Here is a 21,169-nt window from a genome sequence, read left to right as displayed (position 1 = left end):
GATAGCAGCTCCTTTTTGAAGAAAAAAACAACTTTATTCTACTTGATTTTGACTTTGAAAAAAATAGAAAGCTCGGGTTATATACCAATATATTTGAAGAGATACCAACATAGCTTAAACAAGTTTACCAAGTTAAACCAGTTTGAATAACTCTTTGGGAGCGGCGGTAGTTTAGTTGGTCGAACATCGGACTCGTGCTACCAATGTTGCTGGTCCAATACCCACCCAGACCAGGGTGTGTCTGCTGCCTTAATGTGTCCTTTGAAATTGCAATTTTATAAGATTTCCAAGTCATAAGAAAGTCAATAATGTGTAAAAAGAAAATACCGTAAAAACCAATAAAAATGAAATCGTTTTCTTTCCCTAACCCAAAAATAATCAATAAATACAATCTATGACATCTGTATCCGTATGTTTTTAAAGTTTTGAGAAAATAAATTGTTTAAATTATTTTTAATGATTTACACTCTTTTGAGATCTTATTGGTGTGTTTGTTTACAATCTTTTTGTAGGTCTATATTTTTTATAATCATATTTTTTAAATTAAATATTTTTCTTCATGGACATCGAATAATTGAACGTACGTGTGTGTGGGGGGGTGTTAATTAAAGACAAAACAGAACTCAGTTAACATAAATCGATCAATATTTTTTTTTTTTTACATTTCGTATCACGGTCACGCTTACAACTCTGTGTAATAATTGACACCAGAAATCCCTGACCCCGGTTTCAATGCAAGAGGCCAGCTGGAGAAGAAAAGCGGACCCATACGCCTACAGATGAATGGAGACACAAAGGGACGAACAATTATATATTCAAATGTACATCTATTTACGTCTTGACTATCTGCCAGCGTGACTCAAATATTCCTTGCTTTTTGCACCTACAAATTGTCTTAACACATGCTGTAAAGTCTGCAATAACTGCTCAGTATTCAAAATTAGCGTGTAGTTGACTGTACACAAAGTGAAGTACGCCCACCCTCCCAGAGCATGAGAACATAAATGTAATTGGTTACTTGAGAGCCAGGGTTAGAATTTGCATACTACTGTTTCGTACTGCAAACTGTAGTATTTAACAAAGAGTGTACTGATTCTAATTGAATGCTTATTTGCTTTAACGCATTATTATAAAGTTATCACGTGCAATCTCTGTTCCAGCTAACACGCAATAATCAGGTAATGCTTTTAACAATCGAACTCAATTTAATAAAGACATAACAAGACGAAAATAATTTTGGATATTCCAATAAAAAAATAAATCATTTAAGTAAATTGTTTGAAATGTCAATTAATTGCTATATAAATCATAAAATGTAATAAAATACAAAAAATTAGTAATAAAAAGGCCTTGACATTCGGAACGGGCAGAACAACCGAGATTTAGCAGGGCACACCATTCAACTTAGTTTTGCTTGATACTGGTTATGATTTGTTGTTGTTGTTGTTGTTGGGTTTAACGCCATTTTTCAGCACACGATAGGCTATACATGGCGGCCAGTATTAATGGTGGAGGAAGAACCCGGGAAAACCACGGAAAGAACCACCGACCCACGACAAGCTACTGGCAAGCTTTCTCACATACCCATTAGCCGAATCCGAGACTCGAACCCACGCAGACAGAGGTGAGATGGCAGTGATCCGTAACGGAGAGCGCTTTAGACCACTCAGCCACTCGGGGCCCCTATACTGGTTATGAGAGATTGGTCGGAGTGACCATATTATCTGTCACCTAGATGCCCCTCCTCAAATAGATATGCAATATTCACAACAAGTACAAGATTCTAACGCTATTTTCGTTCTCATTTCTTCTTTCTCTTTTGTCTGTTTATGATTTTCCATATCCATACGCTCATTGGGTAATATTATTCATCACACTACAGGAAATGCAGTGCTCATTGAAATAAAACCCAAATTAGTTTTCTTTCTTTCTTTCTTTCTTTCTTTCTTTCTTTCTTTCTTTCTTGTTGCCATTATCATATACACTAAATCAATGACAGACCCGAAAAGTCATATTTGCATCGTTATTTCACCTTCTGAATCCCATGTATGTATGTGCGCTCACGCACACACACACACACACACACACACACACACACAAACATGTGTATGAAATATCACTAATTGAAAAAATACACACACAAACACACACATTGTATTTTTTTTCATTGGAGATATTTCATACATATATATGTATGTATTTTTTCATCTGATTTATTTGATTTCTTTTACGTAGATTTCTCCTGGCATTGACACGTGTTAAGTGGCTCTCCTCTCGGCTTTAGTGTAACGTTCCTCTTTCATTTTTGTAAGGAATCTTTTCTAACTATATATATGGTTATGGACGCAGTTTTCTGTTGGGTTCAAGATAGATAAATATACGTTTGGTTATTACGACATTTTATTTAATTGCAGAGATTATACTTCATTTCAGACAAAAATCGGATTTAAAAACTGTATTATACAGTATAAGATTGTTCAATTGGTAAAATTAAAAAGATATTAAAAGCAGCGACATACTGCCACACACAGAGACTCAGGCCTAGGGCAAAATTCCTAGGGCAAAAAAAAAAAAAACTGCTAAGTTAATGAAATTGAGTAGTGAACAAAATATTAATACGCAGATATCGAAAACAATATTGGCAATTCGCGACCGTTCTCTTCCTATCGACCCTCACTTCTTTGCGGGCGCGGCATTTCCGAATGAGCCATGGGGCTAAGTTCCTGCGAAAACGGAGTAAACAACGTTGTAAGATTTGCCTGTATCTAAGGTTAGAAATTAGGATGAACTTTTCCACTTAGGATATATATATATATATATATATATATATATATATATATATATATATATATATATATATATATATATATATATATATATATATATATATATATATACATAGAAGTAGAGACAGAGAGAGAGAAAAATGGAAATATTAAACATAAATGGTCATCGAAAATGTCCGTCATATATGTTTGAATCCTTCAGGTTGTAGACAGCTGCGGTAACTTAGCCGGTTGAGCGTCTGGCTCGTTGTCCAAAGATCGAGAGTTCGATACCCGCCCAAACCAGCCTGGTTCGGTTTCCTCGACGTGTGCTTGGTTAACCAATAATATGTTTGAAGTGCCTTTAAAAACCTACCAACCAGCAAACCACAGTTCCAAATGTAAAAGATACACGTGTGCTTGAAAAGGAAAAGACTGATTCACAGTGCGTATGATAGGGTAAATACATGCCGCGGTCGAACATGCCACACAGCTGTCTTTCTACACTGTTGACATTTGCTGAGAAACGAAAAATAAATATTTTGATTCATAAAATAATCTTCCTGGTAAACGACGCCGTCTGTAAAAAAACAAAACAATTTTTTTCTCAGTTAAAGTCCACCGTTCGTCCAACAAACTGCATCGCAGTTTATTACTTAAGGCTATAAATTATCACCGAATATCACACTCAGCTCTATTTGTAGCTCGATAGTTCTAAGACTGCTAAATATTTCATCAGTCATATTATTCAAATAAGAATTACATGGTTACTTCTTCAAATCCAGTTTAATCGAAAGACATATTGCCTAATATATGATTAAATATGGCTATCGTATGCGATTATATATATATATATATATATATATATATATATATATATATATATATATATATATATATATATACAGTCATTTTCAAAATTTTAATATATTTTATCACAACCACTTTCACAAATTCATATGTGATATGGATTAGAAAGTTGCAACATGTACAAAAGTTTGTAGATTGTGACCAATATGTTTTTAGTTTGTATATAACACTCTTATGATTCAATTCATTGTTTCCTGATTGATCCTTAAGTAAATAGTTTATTCAGTATATAATAATTCAGCTAGGGACGTAAAACTTTGCCAGATGAGCTTTCTTTTAATTTTGGAATCTTACCTCATTGCTCCAGAGACATGTGTCACTCTAAGTATGCACAAACAGAAGCAACTAATGTAGCCTGTTTACAGATTTACACCTTGGGGTGGTACGAACATGCATGCATGCATGCATACATACATACATACATACATACATACATACATACATACATACATAGTTTGCTATTAAGCTCACTGTCATATCAAACATAGATTGGCCGTCGATTAAACTAATATTTCATTTCATTCTCTTATGACCGCTCCGATGGCCTAGTGGTTAAAGCGGCGGCCTCGGATGCGGGAGGTCGCGGGTTCAAACCCCGGCCGAGTCATACCAAAGACATAAAAATGGTACTAACAGCTGCCTCGCTGGGCGTTCAGGATTAAGAGGTTAGTGTTAGGACTGGTCAGCCTGGCGTCAGGATAATGTGACTGGGTGTGACATCATGCTACATGTCTGCGGCATGATTGCCTAGTGCTAGACATCGCTGAAAACTGTCACACTGCAGACATCGTAGCGATATGACTGAAAAAGTGTTAAAGCTACGTTAAAAATCCATATCACACACACGCACAAACACATATACAGTCAATATTTTGTGTGTATTACATGCATTTTCAAAGTTTTTTAAATTTATCTGATGCAAGTTTCATCCAATTTACGGTATTATGATTTTTTGTTGTACCAAGCAGTTCATTTTCTTTTTATCGTGTTTTCCAAAAATCAACAGATAAGTCTTATGAAAAAATGTTATTACTACCTGGTATATTTATATCAGCATATTACAGTTACGGATGGACTTTTGGTAGACTGCTGGAATACTGAGCCTTTTAGCAAACGTTCTTAGCATTTATTGTTAACAGTACCAAGTAAAACACGTACATTTAAATCATTAACGGTGCTGAGTAAGAACTATACAAATATATTTAAATCGTTACCAGTACTGATTAAGCCCTATACACGCCCTTGTAAATCATTACCAGTACTGATTAAGGCCTATACACGCACTATTAAATCATTACTAGTATTTAGTACGGTCTATACAAGCACATCTATATCAATACCAGTACTGAGTAAGATCGATACAAATACATTTCAATCATTACCAGTACTGAGTAAGGCTTATACAAGCACATTTAAATCATTACCAGTCAGGCCCGGCCCTAAGGCAAGGCGAACGAGTCAATCGCCTTGAGCCCCGCGCTTTCAGGAAATCAACTCCGCAGTGCAGTTTTTTTTTTTTTTTTTTTTGCTTGGGGCCCCGCGCTCATCGCTTGCTGCCTTGGGCCCCGCACATCCTAGGTCCAGGCCTGTTACCAGTACTAAGTAAGGTCTACAGACGCCATTTTAAATCATTTCTAGTACCGAATAAGGCCTATACAAGTACATTTCAATCATTAACTACTGAATAAGACCTATACAAGTACATTTCAATCATTACCTGTACGGAGTAAAGCATAAACACGTCCTTTCGATACCATATAGTAGTTGTTTGTTATGTCTTTACTGTATTTCAATTTATTTTCCTCTCTCTCTCTCTCTCTCTCTCTCTCTCTCTCTCTCTCTCTCGTTTCTATAGCTGTCAGTATTGTGGTCCAACTGTCCTTAGATACGGCGAGTAAAATGCACAAATCCAACATGAAGACAAAAGTAAAACATTTTAATACCAGACGAGAGATGGAGTTGGGGACGCACCAGTAAGGATTAATTTTACACCTATTTCATTCGTGACAATTTACATTTGAGGGACGCTTAGGAGAAAAATTTATACCGTGAATGACGTATTAATGAAGAGAAAAAACAATCAGGAAGACATCCTTGACTGATATGTCATATATATTAGGACTCAGAAGATAACTTAGTTTACTATACGCCGCCATTACACAATCCACGAGTTTTCAGTCATCGCCCCTATTTTTTCCATATAGTAACTAAGGCAAAAATGTAATTTATTTACAAGTATTATATATTTTGCTGCTACCAATTTTGCTGTGTTTTTCTAGGCATCAACAATTAAATTTATGCAGCAGTCAGTTTACTATGATTCTTCTTTGATTATCACGGTTGGAAAAGTCAATATTCAACAGACTCAAGGAATGACAGAATTTGTATGTAGGGTTGTTCATATCTGCTCTTTAACAAAACTCTCGAGGAGGAGGAGGTGGAGAGGGATCTGATGTAAAGAAAACGTTTATTTCAACTTAATGCGTGTTAAGTGTAATCAGCAAGCAATTAGACATACTGAAAAAGACAAGGTCGGTACAATAGTGTATCACCACGGGCAGACTACCTTCATGTACACACAGTTATTACGCAATGTTTCTTTGAAGCATTCACTGTCACCATCGTGCAGAAGATGTAGTAAAAACGAAGTGTTGTATATACTTGGATTTTTTTTTCCTTCGGAGTTTCAGTAAAACCACTGGAGTACAGGTGCAAAGACCTTGTTTTACGTAATGATAGTGTAAGCAAACACCTGCTTTTCACAATATCGGACACTCACACTTTTGCAGTGAACGTTTTCTCATAAGTCGAGACTGAAGAAAAAAAAAAACAGAAGACAAAACGTTACATTGTGATTAACAGTGTAATTGTAATAAATTGATGCATTTTGCTTTAATATATTTGCCTGCTCAAAAAATGGTGTCGTCATGCTAAATATGCGGAGAAATGTACACCTTTCGGATAAGAAAGTCTCTAAATGATCTCACCAAACAGCTGGCATTTTTATTTTTGCTATTTTTGGTGGGTGAGTGTTATTCTCTTTTCTAACGTTCCCTTCCATGCTCGTATTCAATTCAATTGGTATTTTAAAAAAAAAAACCAAATATATATTAAACTATTAATGGACAGAAGAATTTTTTCTCATTAAATTTTCTTATTTCGTCTGGTTCTCAGACCAGACGCCTCAGTCATGGTGTCCACGCTCTATGAACTACTTTTAAAAAGAAAAAAAAACAACAACTTTTGTCTTCTGCTGTCCCTCACAAAGTTGTTATAAAATCAAACAACATCAACAGATATATAACAAAAAGAAATTCACTGATGAAGCAACTTAAGGTCTCTTCAACTTTGATAACACATCATACAATACACATTGAGAGTGACAAGCACTCGCACACGAAGTTGAACTAAGTGATATTATGCTAGAAACTAATAACAGCATGATGAATTTTATCCTATCTGCAACTTAGCAAATTTTCAGATCAGTGTCATTACATGTAACTAAAAGTATCTAGTTAGTTTCAAATACGAATTAGATAATTTTAACTAGATTTAATGACGCTGACCTGAAAATTTACTGAGCTACAAATAATATAAAATTTGCTATGCTGTGTGGAACGAGCTACAACAGAAAACACTATTTCAGATATACATGCAATACACATCACCGGCTACAAAAATCCAAACTCTCTCAAGAGCATCCGCAAAGCCACAACAACCATATATGTGTTATTTCAAACCTGCGTTATTCAAACTTTGTCAAACAGCCCAACCATTCCCATTCGAATAAAACATAGTAATGGAAATTCCTGCACTAACCAATCAGAGTGATTCATTCATCAGTCAACACGCTATTCCACACGAAGATTTCCATATAGCATATCATTGTACCAGTAATAGCAAATTATTGCCATATCCAGGACAGAAAATATATATTTCCAAGAATATCATGAATTAGAAATTTCCCCACTTGTTAGAGAAGTGTACTTTATCGTACCGTTGCCTACCATAGAACTGTTTCCAAATTAGAACCAGTGAAAAGTTTAAAGATATTGGTATAAAATATATTATTTATTGTTACTGTCATATGAATCCATCGATTAAATGTAATAATAAACTAATAATATGAAACGATATCATGCTTCGATTTTCTCATGTGTAGAACTTGTGTACTTAAGAGTTGACTTTGCACCCCATTACCATCATTAACATATTCGAATTATTTCGCGTTTACAAAACTATAAGCACGTGGCTCGAGACGCTCGCGATGCAATACTTACAACAAGTAACAAGTATAACTTTTTTCTTCAATTTTTCTTTCTGTTCTACGATCATATATAGCCAGATTGTACTTCGATAATTATTCAGAATTTCATAAAAGAGTATAAAACCTGATGACTATTATATAGAGTGAGAGACAATAATAGTACCTAACGAATACTGAGTTTTGAATATGCTAACTATATTGCAAAAGTATATGGTTATTTTAATTTAAATGAAACAATTGGGTGAGAAAAATAATCTTTTTGGTGTTTATATTAAGACAAGTGAAATCCCAGTCGCGGGGCTACATTTATTAAATAATGATTGTAAACTTAAAGAATGGGTGGATTACAAACACATCACCGACATAGGACCAGTTACTGCTTCCGCCTGGAAAGATGGTGTTTCTCTTGCCTCTGCTAACTACTGCTGCCGTTGCTAAATCTGATGCTGCCGTTCTTACTCCTGCTGTTGCCGATGATACTGTCATTGCTTCGATCGCACCTGTTTACGCAGCCGCTGCTATTGTTACCATTACTGCCTCTCATTCGACACCGCATCCAGTCAAAATCGAGTTGTTAAAATTTGAACACTGTTCCTACAAGATCGAGATAAGTGGTGCACACAACTGGAGTTGACTAATAAATAAGCAATTTTCCACTGCCGGTCCGTGTTTGTAGAAAACATATTTTTCCTGAAATACACATGTAATCGCTTCTCTCTGGTATATAGTCATACTTTGGATGTTAAATTTACCAAGCATCATTCTTAAGTCAATTACCTAGAACCATTTTCAACACGCTATTGGTTAGTTGGCATTATATATTAAGGGAGACAACTCATGAAATCCAATAGATGTCGCCAGGACAAAGCTCTTTAATATCTGTGCGATCCGCCAAGGTGTATATAGGGTTAACATATCGGAACCTTGGCTAGCGAAGATGTTGTTGTCTTTGTTTTGCATTGTTATGTATATTTAATTTGTATTGTGTGTTATCAACGATTAAAGATTGTAAGGATCATTTTGTAAACAAAGTATTACATAGCTACTCATTGCTAATGATTTTAGACTAGGTTTTAAGATAAGTATTACTTTTAGGTAAAACTGTTTACTACTTGGATTTAAGTAAAGGACATTGGTCCTCGACCACCTAATATTTGCCATGTCTTTACTAACATTTAAGAGAAAGCCTTGACATTGTTTAAAAACTTAGAATGTTCTGGAAACGAATTTTGACTCTAATCCTAGTCCTCTTATTGTCTTTTATGCTTTTACATTAAGGTTATATACAACAGATAAATCTTTTCCGATCTTCACATCTGTAATGGGATCAGTCTTTTACTTGTGTTCAGTTAAAATTTGAGAAGATTTATTTATTTATATTATTCACTGGAATTACAAAGCGCTAATTAATATTTTCGGACTAAATCACTACTTTGGGATTATTGTGAATTCATTCACGGATATTGTGGATTATAGTAATACAGCAAGACTGTTAGCACATCAACACATTCCAGGCTACTCTTATATCAGCACAATCAGGAAAAAAGTTCATTCGGAACACCACTGAAATTCGTTCGGAATACTCTATACTTTTATACTTGTGATAGAACTTTTATGGCTGTTTAGGATTTCACAATAGAGTGAGTTCTTTTTTAAATTTTTAATTTGTATTCTTGTGAAATATATTATTTGTTGGATGTTATTAAACTTGTTGGTTTTCGCTCTTTTCTGTTAGTTAGTTTAAGACCATAAAGTCGTAACGGTATCTACTACTAACTTTCACCTTATGATATCCCTGTGTAGAAGTAGAGAACTTGTCGATATTGTCGGAATACTTTCAACAGAGATTTTTACATCAGACCTCCGACAATTTTATTTTTACATTTTCAATATTGTTTCCTGCAGATTGGATCATGAATGTATGTATGTATGTATGTATGTATGTATGTATGTATGTATGTATGTATGTATGTATGTATGTATGTATTATTATTATTATTAAATATTCACTATTCGACATGAGCATGAACAACCTTTGTGAGTAAGGTTCTAGCGGTCAAAACCACCAAAGGAACATCAAGTTCAGCAAGCAAAGAGGCCACACACACACACGTGCGAATAGACCCTAAAGTATCTTGTGAAAACGTTATTTAGTTGTTGGTGAAAGTGAAGGGATGAATTCATCCATACATACCTCGCTGCAGAAATCCAAATGTTCAGCTGATAAGTTAGAAAATGTCGATTAGAGTTGTTTTTGCTCCATCCCATCGATGTAGGTTGGCAAATTTGGAACTTCACAGACACTGTGTCCTAGCCACCACTGACAATGAAGGATTACAGTTTCTGGAAAAATTTTCATTAACAACTTCTTTTCAGTTCAGCTTAAGTGTAAAGCGTTACTGAAGAATTATCAATACCTTGAACTAACACATTTCGTTCTTAATTTGTTCTGTATTTTTTTTAGCTGTGCTCATTTGTTGGAATTTAAAAGACGATTTGGATACCTACCTGAAACGATTGGTTTGCCGCAAATTCAATTAGACCAAGAGAACGAAGATGATCAGTTCACCCACGTATTTAAATAGAAAGAAGCCCTTGAAAACACTTGCCATAAAAGCGTTGACAAATTTTATTTTCTCTCTTCACATGATTTATGTGCATGAAGCTCTGTTTTAGAAACAGATAGTAAAAAAGCTAAAATATGAAACGATTCTCAAGACAGAGGTAATTCGGTCTTAGCTGATTTATAACGGCCAGGACAACAAACACTGCTGGGTTGTAAATTCCTGGAATTCGTCATGACATGATTCAGATTGATCGATACAAACCAGATGTTACGCCCAGTCACGGCTACGAAACATTTGTCCAAGATGTGACCAAGAGATTTCGAAACTTTTACTTGATAGTGCCTATTACTAATAACAAAACTATTTCTAATTTTTGGTGCATGAATCAGGAATTAAAATGTTCAGGTTTCAATGGATTTTCCGATGTTTCTCCTCTCTTTTTTAATTTTTAGTTTTGTGTCATTATTATTTTTCCTTGCAAGTTTTCTCAACTTTCATTATTTGTAAATTTCAATTTAATGTGTGCGTAATCTCTTACCTACCACGACTAATACAAAAATTATGAGTACATTGATTCTATTCCTTACTCTTCGAGCATGTATTTCAAGGGTACTTGAACATTCATTGTCCATTTTATTAAAATATAGGTCTGAGAATAAAGTCATATAACAAAATTTAGGACCGAAAAGCAAAGTTGTCAGATTGTTTATGATAATTTGGTATATTTGTATTTTAGCATGTTTTGTCTACGTTTTTTTAAAATACAGTTTAGACAAAATCCACCATAATTAAATTTATCCGTGGACATTATTTTGCTTCGAGCCTGAAGAATTGTAACCAAGATTCCGGAAGTAATACTGTAATGTGTTAAACATAAGAAGGTACACAACGGATCTCACAAATTGTTTGAATTCATATGAAAGTTCTGAAACGAGTTGAATTATTTTTGTCTTTTAGGGCGTTTGCAAGCAAAAATTAATTTGTTTAATTCGGAGTCAAATTCCTAAACGACGAGCCTTTCATTTTATACAGTTTAAACAATTTTATTTGCTAAATTATACAAAAGGGGACGGGCTACATTTTCCTAGAACATTAGATAAGCCCTTTTCCATACAAATACAGTTATACAAATAAACCAAACATGACAATTTTTATTTGTCTAAAGTTAATATGATTTTTCAAGAATTTAACAGTTATTGAAAAAGTTACTTTGATGCGATAGATGAGTTCCTTTTACTCTCTACTTCTGCGTCTCTGGTTCCAAACGAAAAATGAAAGTAAAACTTTAAAATAAAACGAAATGTTGGGGAAATTAAAAGTTTAATTCTTGATCAGTAAATTTGTCATTTGACTTGCATTATTAGATTATAGAAGCAAACATTATAAATTTTAATCCCTGCATACTCCCTTTGTTCGATGGAGAAGACAAAATACATTCATGCTGTTTCGCGAGACGTCTAGCTTTGTTTTTATGATGGCTGTTACTTTCATTTACATATGCCTCAAAGTAAACTTAGAGAAATACAGTCCTCAACAACGGTATCTACCGTAAAGGAAAATATTCGTATTCACGCCTTCGTATTGCTGACGTTTAAGTGATATTAGTTTGATTTATTACAAATTGACCTTATTCAGAAACATTCGAGTAACGCTTGTTCTGAGCATGCCGTTTCAAACAAGAAAAACAAACAACTTGACGCATTTGGTCGAAAATTTGATGAAACAGGCATATGACCAACAAACAGATTTTACACATCAAACGTGTCTCATATATATATATATATATATATATATATATATATATATATATATATATATATATATATATATATATATATATATATATATATATATAAGCGTGTGTGTGTGGATTAGAACTGTGGACACAATCTTTCAAAAAAATAACAAAACGCCAAAGAGAACATAATTGACGAAATTGAAGATATGTTATATTTATGTGTGCACGTCAAAATGCTTTCAAATAAAACCGTATACAGATTATATACCCTATTTGTCTACATTACACCTGTGTTGTGCTCATAACTATTTTGTTGTTGTTTTATTTGTTGTTGTTGTTTGTTTTTTGTTTTTTTTTTGTTGTTGTTTTTTTGTTTTGTTTTGCGAAACAGAACTCATAAGCTCAGGAACGTTTACGTTTTGATTCACACATTGTCTGAATTTCGTTTACACTTCGCAGTTGAATAAAACATATTCTTCACAAAGTCATTACACCATATACTCTGTCATCTATTTCTGACAACTTAGACAAAAGAGATGACACAAATTAATCAACTACAACTAGTTTTGCAATAGAAGTCCTTCAACCTTCCCTGTCTTACTGCCTGACCTTGAGGTAACTCAAGACGCGCTCAGAGAGCTCGCACATCAGGGGTGATCAAAGATTAATGGGTCAGCCTGCGTGGTCTTTGTTGCTTGTCATTACAACATATATGTGCGTTCTTATTTATCATGACTCAAGCGGGATCCCAAGTAACAACTGCACTTGGGATTTCAGATAAATAGACGTGTAGTTTAATCACTTTTGATTCCATGCCAAGATAACCAAACTCGAAACAGGAAGACCGACGATTGTACACCTGAAATTTATACAAACAAGACAGTTTTGACGATTTGCCAACAAAATAATAATTGAGATCGAAGTACAAAATGACCGTTATCATGCATCGTATAGAAAGCTTAACTGTTATATTAACAGCGTGAAACGACTGACAAGGAAGACTTTCAGCTGGATATGACAGTTTAAAAAATTTATACTTGTTATTTCCTTTCTTCTTTCTATCTTTCGTTATCCCCAGAAATGACAGTGAATAATTTTCTGCAGCGCAAATAATTGGCTGATAAAAAAAAAAAACGCATACCGCGGTCACAATATGAAGACTAACACAGTTCTGAATTTTTCAGTAATTTATGGCTGTTTGGGGAGTGGGGGGTGGGGGCATTACATTGCAAGCGTCAGTGGCCAAGAGGTCAAGAGTGTCTGTCTAAAAGTGTTTTAAAACTGGCAATCATAGTTTCAAGCACATACAAAGTTAAAAGTTTTATCAACGTCGTATTGAAAAAGAGTTCCAGCATCTAATACATAAATAGAACAAGAAGAACAATTATGACAGTTCACAAAGCGGGATCACATCGCACTGTTGTGCCTCTCAGGGAAATACCATGAATAAAACGCGCATATCCTTGTTTTAAACTTAAGACAAAAAGATTACTAATTTTTGCAAAAGTCAAGGCAGTTGATCACTCTCAATTACTGTATGCCAGATCAAAGTCCAGTAAATAATATCACATCGTAAAACCTTGAAACCTTTCTACTGTTTTGTCTTAGTTTATTCGCATGCAAGAATCTCAGATATTTTCATCAGTTGACAATTCTTACATCTTTTGGAACTGAATAAAAAATATTCTATTTGTGATACTTAAAATATGCAAACATCTATTCGAAAGTAGCGGAGTGCTTCGTCGAGAAACTGACACGTGACAATGGGTTGAGGAAATAACTATTCGGACAACCGTATTCTAGCCTCGTGTTCAATATACGACGAATGTCTTAATATTATTTTGAATACTTTGGTTCAAAATGTGACAATCAGGTGAAAGTGAAATTCCACTTTCAATTTAATTCGCTGTACAATTAAATATGACACTGTGTGTACACTTGAACTAGAAGTAGAACTTAAATTATGACGAGAAAGAGAAAATCCGTAGATGATGTATTCCTTGTCTATATAACATATTACCAGAGCAAGTATTTATTAGAAACTAGAAACTACATATAGACCATTTTGTAAAAAAACAAAAACAAATAAGTTCGTAACAGTACTTAGTAACTAGATATTGTTTTGAAATTCGGCGAAACAGACCATACAAAATTGTGTTTCCTGTTTTATGTTTTTGTTAGCCTTCAATCAAGATGGTGTCTATTTTAAAAGGAGCTGAAGTTAATCGTTATGAAGAAACAATGATTTTTTTTGTCTCCCAGGCATGAAAAAATAAATATTGCCGGTTGGGAGATGTAAAACGTGCTTGGACACCGTTTAGAAATGTCACACGCGTGGTGGATATTTATATCGCCAGATACTTTTCATAATAATAATGTTTGTATTCTGGAGATATATAAAATAGACTAAGCAGGACGACGGGCAACGGTGCTGGAAGAGCTCTAACATTAGCAAACAGCTTGTAACTAACTTATTGAATGAGTCCAGTTGACATGACAATTCTTTAACAAGTCGACCGTGTTCTGTTACGACATGAGAAGAATTCTACAGTCGACTGAGTTCAATTTTTACATGACAAGAATTTTACAAGACGACTCAGTCCAATTATGACATGATCAGGATTCATTTTTACAAAAATATTCTTCGAGTGAAATTATGGTCTGTTTGAAAGTTGATAATAGACATGCTAACCCATTGTATGAGGATTCCTTCACTCAGCTAAATTCCAGTTCGTAAGCTCAGTATGTCAAAGTCAGTATGCCATACACACATATTACTATTTACAGCTGACATGACTTTATTTTTCTTAAATATATCTTTTATATTTACTTTATGTCGCTGGAATTTGTATTTTGATGATACGTATGTAGGAAAACCGTCATTGCTCAAATACAAATTCCATCAAAGAGGTTAGTGCAAAAAATATATAACAACTAAAAGAAGACTACATACTAACACCAAAAACAATAATAGCAAATTTAAAAAAAAAAAAAAACACGAAATTTTAAGGCATACACTGTAATATTTTAAAATCTGATCTACAATAATGGTCACAGAATTGTGACATTTCCTGAAAGATGCAGTGATGATATCTACGTGTTTTGAAGAGATATAAGAAAATATTTCACGAGTGAAATGGACACACGAAATTGTCACGTGTAGCTCGTGACAATGCAAACTGTTTCTTTATGTCTACTTAAAAATATACCTTTTTATTACATATTTTAAGGCAAAAACGATCGATATGCATAGATTTTTTTCTTCTCCATTCTGTTTCAATGAGATTGTAGGTTGCATTACTACGGCATTTAAAAGCATGTTCCAAAATATTATAATAATTTTATGACAGCGACATTTTACAAATTTAGCTAGTACACATAATGCGTTAAGTTGTGCCTTAACGTCAAATTAATGACTGTTTTGATATAAAAGTAACGAGATTTTTATTTTCGCTATCACTTTTGCGCGGATTAATTTATTGAACATTGCTGGGGAGGGACTATTTTAGAAACATCACGGAACGGTCGCATCCGACTGATGTAAGATCGTAGCATCTTTAAAGAAAATATTCTGATGATTGTGAGTTTATCTTTAACAATGTTGGTTCTTTATTTTCTTTATTTCATCACTGAAACATGAATACGTGGTTAAGAAAAGCATGCAATTTTATCCGATAACCAACGCTGCACCAAAATTTCGGTTTGCAATGAATACTCATCTAGACAGTATTTCGGTATTTCTCTGTCGTTTTCAAACATGTTTATGCTTGTGACTGGAGTTATAATCACCAATTACAAATAATTATATCATTATGTTAAGTCAAAAGATTTCGGTAAAATATTGTACCGTTTAGTCGTAAAGTGTAACAAGTATACTATTCTGCATGGGTGATACTTAATATGGAGTATAAACAGGTCATGTAAGTTTAGTCACTGATTTGCGCTATTCGCGTTTGAGAGTGATTTGGATTTTTTACGTAGCTTGAACAATTTTAGTCATATCGCTACAATGTCAGCTGTGTTGCAGCTTATAGTGATGTCTAGCACTTGGGCATCATGCCGCATACATTTAGCATCATGTCGCACACAGTCACATAATCTTGACACCAGTCTTAACACACTAACCTCTTAATGCTAAGCGCCGAGCGAGACAGCTGCTAGTACCATTTTTATGTGTTTGGTACAACTCGGCAGGTTCGAACCCGCGACCTTCTGCATCCGATGCTGACGCTCTAACCACTTAGGCCACCGGAAAGGTCCGATTCACATATGAAATTATTTTATCCAGTTAATACTTGAAACCTACTTTTGTTGTTTCGAATTCGTCTTGTGACATTTTATGCCGCCTGCTCATTACATACACAAATGTAGACAAGAGGGTCTACAGTCCTGAAACATTTTAAGATTTGTTCACCCAGAGGAGAGAGAGAGAGAGAGAGAGAGCAGAAGAAAAACAATTCAATTGACCTAATTATTAAAATACAAGTTTTAATAACATACATAAGACAGATTTATTTGCTCATTAAGTGGAAGAACTTTGTTCTAAAGGTTATATCACCACTGTGGCGACAAAAGTGATATCGCTACTGCGGCGACATGAAAATTTCACTCACTGATATATTTCAATATCTCATTCGGAGAAATAGAATAACTCGCTGTACTAAACACATCAAAATTATGATACATATTCCATAACAAGGAACATAGAAAAAAATAATAACTTTTGAAGTAATTTAACGCCTGGATTAAAGAATCGCCGTGATATTAATTATCCGTATAGACACACATTGTTTTATATATATATATATATATATATATATATATATATATATATATATATATATATATATATATATATATATATATATATATATATATATATATATATATATATATGTATATGTATGTATATGTATATATATATATATATATATATATATATATATATATATATATATATATATATATATATATATATATATGTATATATATATGTATGTATGTATGTATGTATGTATATATATATATATATATATATATATATACACATACATACATACATACATACATACATATATATATATATATATATATATATATATATATATATATATATATATATATATATATATATATATATATATATATATATATATATATATATATATATATATATATATATATATATGCAGTTATCAAAAATAGGATACGTAAATGAAATTTGCATCTGTTATCTTAGAGGTCGCTATAAAAGGTAGGATGGCGTTGCTTCTTTCCATAAGGACAGATAAAAAAGTATATATGTGGTTCGAGTTAAACTGAATAAAAAAAAGGGTTAGGTAGGTCGGTACAAATATTTTTATTTTGGGGGAGGGTAGTGGGATCCGGACGGATATAAATAAAGCATAAACTAGAAAATAAGCGTCATTCACACCCTGAATTTAACATCCATCGTAGTCACATCCATTTGGTGATTGTTTTTTTGGGTTTTTTTTGCTCAATATATGAAAATAAAGATATAAAAATCAATTACCGGTTCCGGAACTAACATGCGAACCAAATTTATATCAGTAGCTGGGTTACATAACGGTTCTTCCGTTTGATGTCACCAAAATATTTCTATACGGTAATATGCATGTCTGCAGAGAGAGAGAGAGAGTCATGCTCTAAAAGAAAATGCGAAACCAACATTATACCCATGACATTTTTTTAACTCCTAGTTCATCAGAATTCAGTTGTTTATATGTGTATGTATGTATGCATGTATGTATGTATGTATGTATGTATGTATGTATGTATGTATGTATGTTACAACTGGGAAAGTTGTCGAACACATGTCAACCGACACCAATTTTAGTGTTGAACATATTTGACATTGATTAGATACCTGGACAGATAAGAGTATTGCACCATATTGACTTATTGAAAATGTTAAACAGTATGTTTCGGTTTTCGTTTCTACCTTTTTCAGGTGATAGACTGAATAGTCAAGCCAGTGTTACTTCCAGGAATTGACTATGGTACTTATAAAACTGATCTATGAAAACCCCGAATTCTATTTTTAAGTCTTAGTACGATGATACATGTCGCAACCTAGATACACAAAAACACAGGTACCTTTATACATGCGTCGTATAGTGTTCAGTATTCCATACCGAACGGGAAGTATTATCTTAAAGAGACAATGGAAAAGATCTTAAAACAATCTATGGCCTGTGAGGACTCTGATTTTAGGTAAGTCTTCATCTGATTTCACTTGTTTTAATTTTAGTTTCTTGCTATCACTGCGACGTTTGCACATATGTCCTAGTAAAGAGACTCGGCACAACTCAAATCAATTTTACTTACACTGAAGTCAATAAAAGATCGACCAAAATTAGTAATTAATTGCGCGTGGAGATTGTACATCAGTGACGACGATACAAATCATCATGATGTGTAGTATGTATCTGTGTTTTACAGCACCTCAGCACTGATGTAACTACGTTGTTCCAATTAAAGATAAAGTTCGATAAATGTACGAATCTTCCAGATAAATGTAAACATTAAATAAAAAAGATAAAATTCTGTAAAATGTATATAAAATAACAGATACAGATAACATATGCAAAATCTTCAAAATATAAACCATCGTGAATATTACGAGAAAAATGACGAAGAAAACGGTTAACTTGGTTTACAAAGGACTAAAATTTTTCAGATGTTATTTGTATTTCTACATAAATTTCTTATTTTTAAAAGAGAGTAATTTCTACTTAGGACGTTTGTAATATAGTAACACACATGGGGTATTTTTAAACGACAACCTATACATCACGATCACCTGCCTATAAAATCCACTATTTTTAATCCCTCTTTAAAATTCACACACACGTTTAGTCTGCAAATAGCATGCAAGTGCTCAGAGGCCAGAGGCCGCTGTTCGATGTCTTGGACCTTCATGATATATTTATGTATGTATGTATGTATGTATGTATGTATGTATGTATGTATGTATGTATGTATGTATGTATGCATGCATGCATGCATGCATGCATGCATGCATGCATGTATGTATGTATGTATGTATGTATGTATGTATGTATGTATGCATGTGGTTTAATGGCATGTCAGCATAATACTGGCTATACAGTGCAGATTAAAATGTTAAGTTGTAAAGATAAAGAATTGTCAAAGATTTAAAAACAAAGGAAAACAAACCATTTTAAATGTACTTAAACGTAAAGTACATGGAGGCAAAATATGACTATCTACTTAATTCCTCATAGGAAACCTTTCCTCTTGTTATCTATCTATCTATCTTAGTTTCATCGTTTCTTTCACGGCACTACACGACTCTAACATGCAAAGAAAGACCAACTGTAGAGAATGATATGTGTATGCATGCGTTTGGATCCGTCCCTAAATTCGTCTTGAATAAACCACCCCTTATTGTATGAAGCATAATACAAAAATCTCCTGCAAATGTCCGTTAACACGTTTACTTATTTTGTAAACAATTGAAGGCAGTAAAAAAAAGGAAACCGTTTACACAAGTAAACGCTACAACCTACGCAACAGAACTCTCAATACAATTTTGGAAACTACAGCAGATTTAAACGTTGGTATTTATGAAATATTTGTTATTACTTTCCAATTTCCTCTTTGCACTATAGAGGTACAATATAATGGATAGAGTCCTAGATCAGTTTACGAAAGGCTCGTTTGGAGACAATTTTAATTAATTCTACGTACTATATTTATTGGTGAATATTTTGTATTCACTATTAAATTAATGGGTCCGAACTGTTTAAGTGCTTGCTACCCGTGTGTAAGTAATATGCTCAATCACTGTAGTCTTCACCAAATATTCCAGTCCTTGTTAAAGCTATATTGCCATATAGATCTGGTACTTCTTCTATTAAACGCACAGATTAATTTTCTTAATACCGTTTGTATATAAGTACATTTTTTTTTTTACAAACGTACGCTACTGGTAAACATAATATTATATATTTGTTTCGGAACGAACTTAACAGGGGACAGAATAAAGATTATTTCGAAACAAGTGAAAGAGAAAGTGCCAGGTAATATACAAACGATGATTGTTATACAAGTAAATTTTATACATTAATCGCGATATGATACAGAATACGTCACGTGGGTCTAATCTACATCACATAGGAGGCAACTTTATTTGGGATTGCAGTATACGGTCCCCATGGTGCGGCCATAGATAACAATAACTGGATGCAGATGATATTGTGAGGAAAATCGAGTTGAAAATCAGACAATTGTGATAATGATAGATCCGAGGAGGAGACGTGGCCGTCCACTTTAAGGCAATTGAAAAGTGCACTTCATGTAATAAACCGTAACATGACATAAACCTTAACATGGAAAAAAAACCGTAACATGATATAAAGATAACAATAGTTTTATACATCCATTTCAAATTATAATTCTTCAACTCTTGTACATGGGATGTGTGCTTTATGACGTAATACAACTTTGCAAACAGGAATTGTACAATTTATGAATAAATAAATAAGGTGACAAATTTGAAATGAAATACAAATAAGTGATGCAACATAACAATATTAATGGTACATAAAGTGTCAACCACATGTAGATATTATAAGCAGAAAGAATGGAAGTCACCTTTCGCAGTATATGCAAAATCACTATTCAGACATGGATCATGGGTGGGTGGGGTTAAGAAAATATAAATCAAGCAGAAATGGACCCGGTATTTGGTTGTATTTTAATATTTTAAAAAAAGTCATTCGGCTATGATATTCAAACAATATGACATAGTCTGTGAACTAGAATAAGTAATACGTGCAAGTTCTTCCAAAATGCAATTACAATAGGTGAATCAAATGTAACTCTCCCCAGACGTTAGTTCTTGTGTACCTTACTTAAATGAGATCTATATTAGTCAACGCAAGCGTCAACTACCATCACTACAACTTCAAATATA

The 21,169-nt window shown here is 33.5% G+C and overlaps 1 protein-coding gene and 1 long non-coding RNA gene across 2 annotated transcripts in view; one reads left to right on the top strand and one right to left on the bottom strand.

Moving 5' to 3' along the window:
- Positions 1-8,153: 8,153 nt before the first annotated feature.
- Positions 8,154-21,169, bottom strand: part of LOC149805366 (uncharacterized) — a 27,019-nt gene continuing 14,003 nt past the window's right edge. Inside the window, exons 2-3 of the long non-coding RNA XR_016419050.1 lie at positions 10,097-10,245; positions 8,154-8,496 (exon numbers count right to left, since the gene is read on the bottom strand). This is a non-coding gene — a long non-coding RNA (uncharacterized LOC149805366). The remainder of the gene's footprint in view (positions 8,497-10,096; positions 10,246-21,169) is intronic.
- LOC149805365 (uncharacterized) overlaps positions 18,283-21,169 on the top strand; it is a 23,261-nt gene continuing 20,374 nt past the window's right edge. Inside the window, exon 1 of the mRNA XM_089949703.1 lies at positions 18,283-18,441. Coding sequence (XP_089805829.1) covers positions 18,392-18,441 — 50 coding nt within the window. The 5' untranslated portion in view covers positions 18,283-18,391. The remainder of the gene's footprint in view (positions 18,442-21,169) is intronic.

This window comes from Sinohyriopsis cumingii, chromosome 2 (assembly GCF_028554795.1).
Source record: "Sinohyriopsis cumingii isolate HCF-2022 chromosome 2, ASM2855479v2, whole genome shotgun sequence".
NCBI classification, from domain to species: Eukaryota; Metazoa; Mollusca; class Bivalvia; order Unionida; family Unionidae; genus Sinohyriopsis; species Sinohyriopsis cumingii.
Note: the sequence above shows the minus strand (reverse complement) of the source record. Positions and strands in the feature narration are given on the sequence as shown.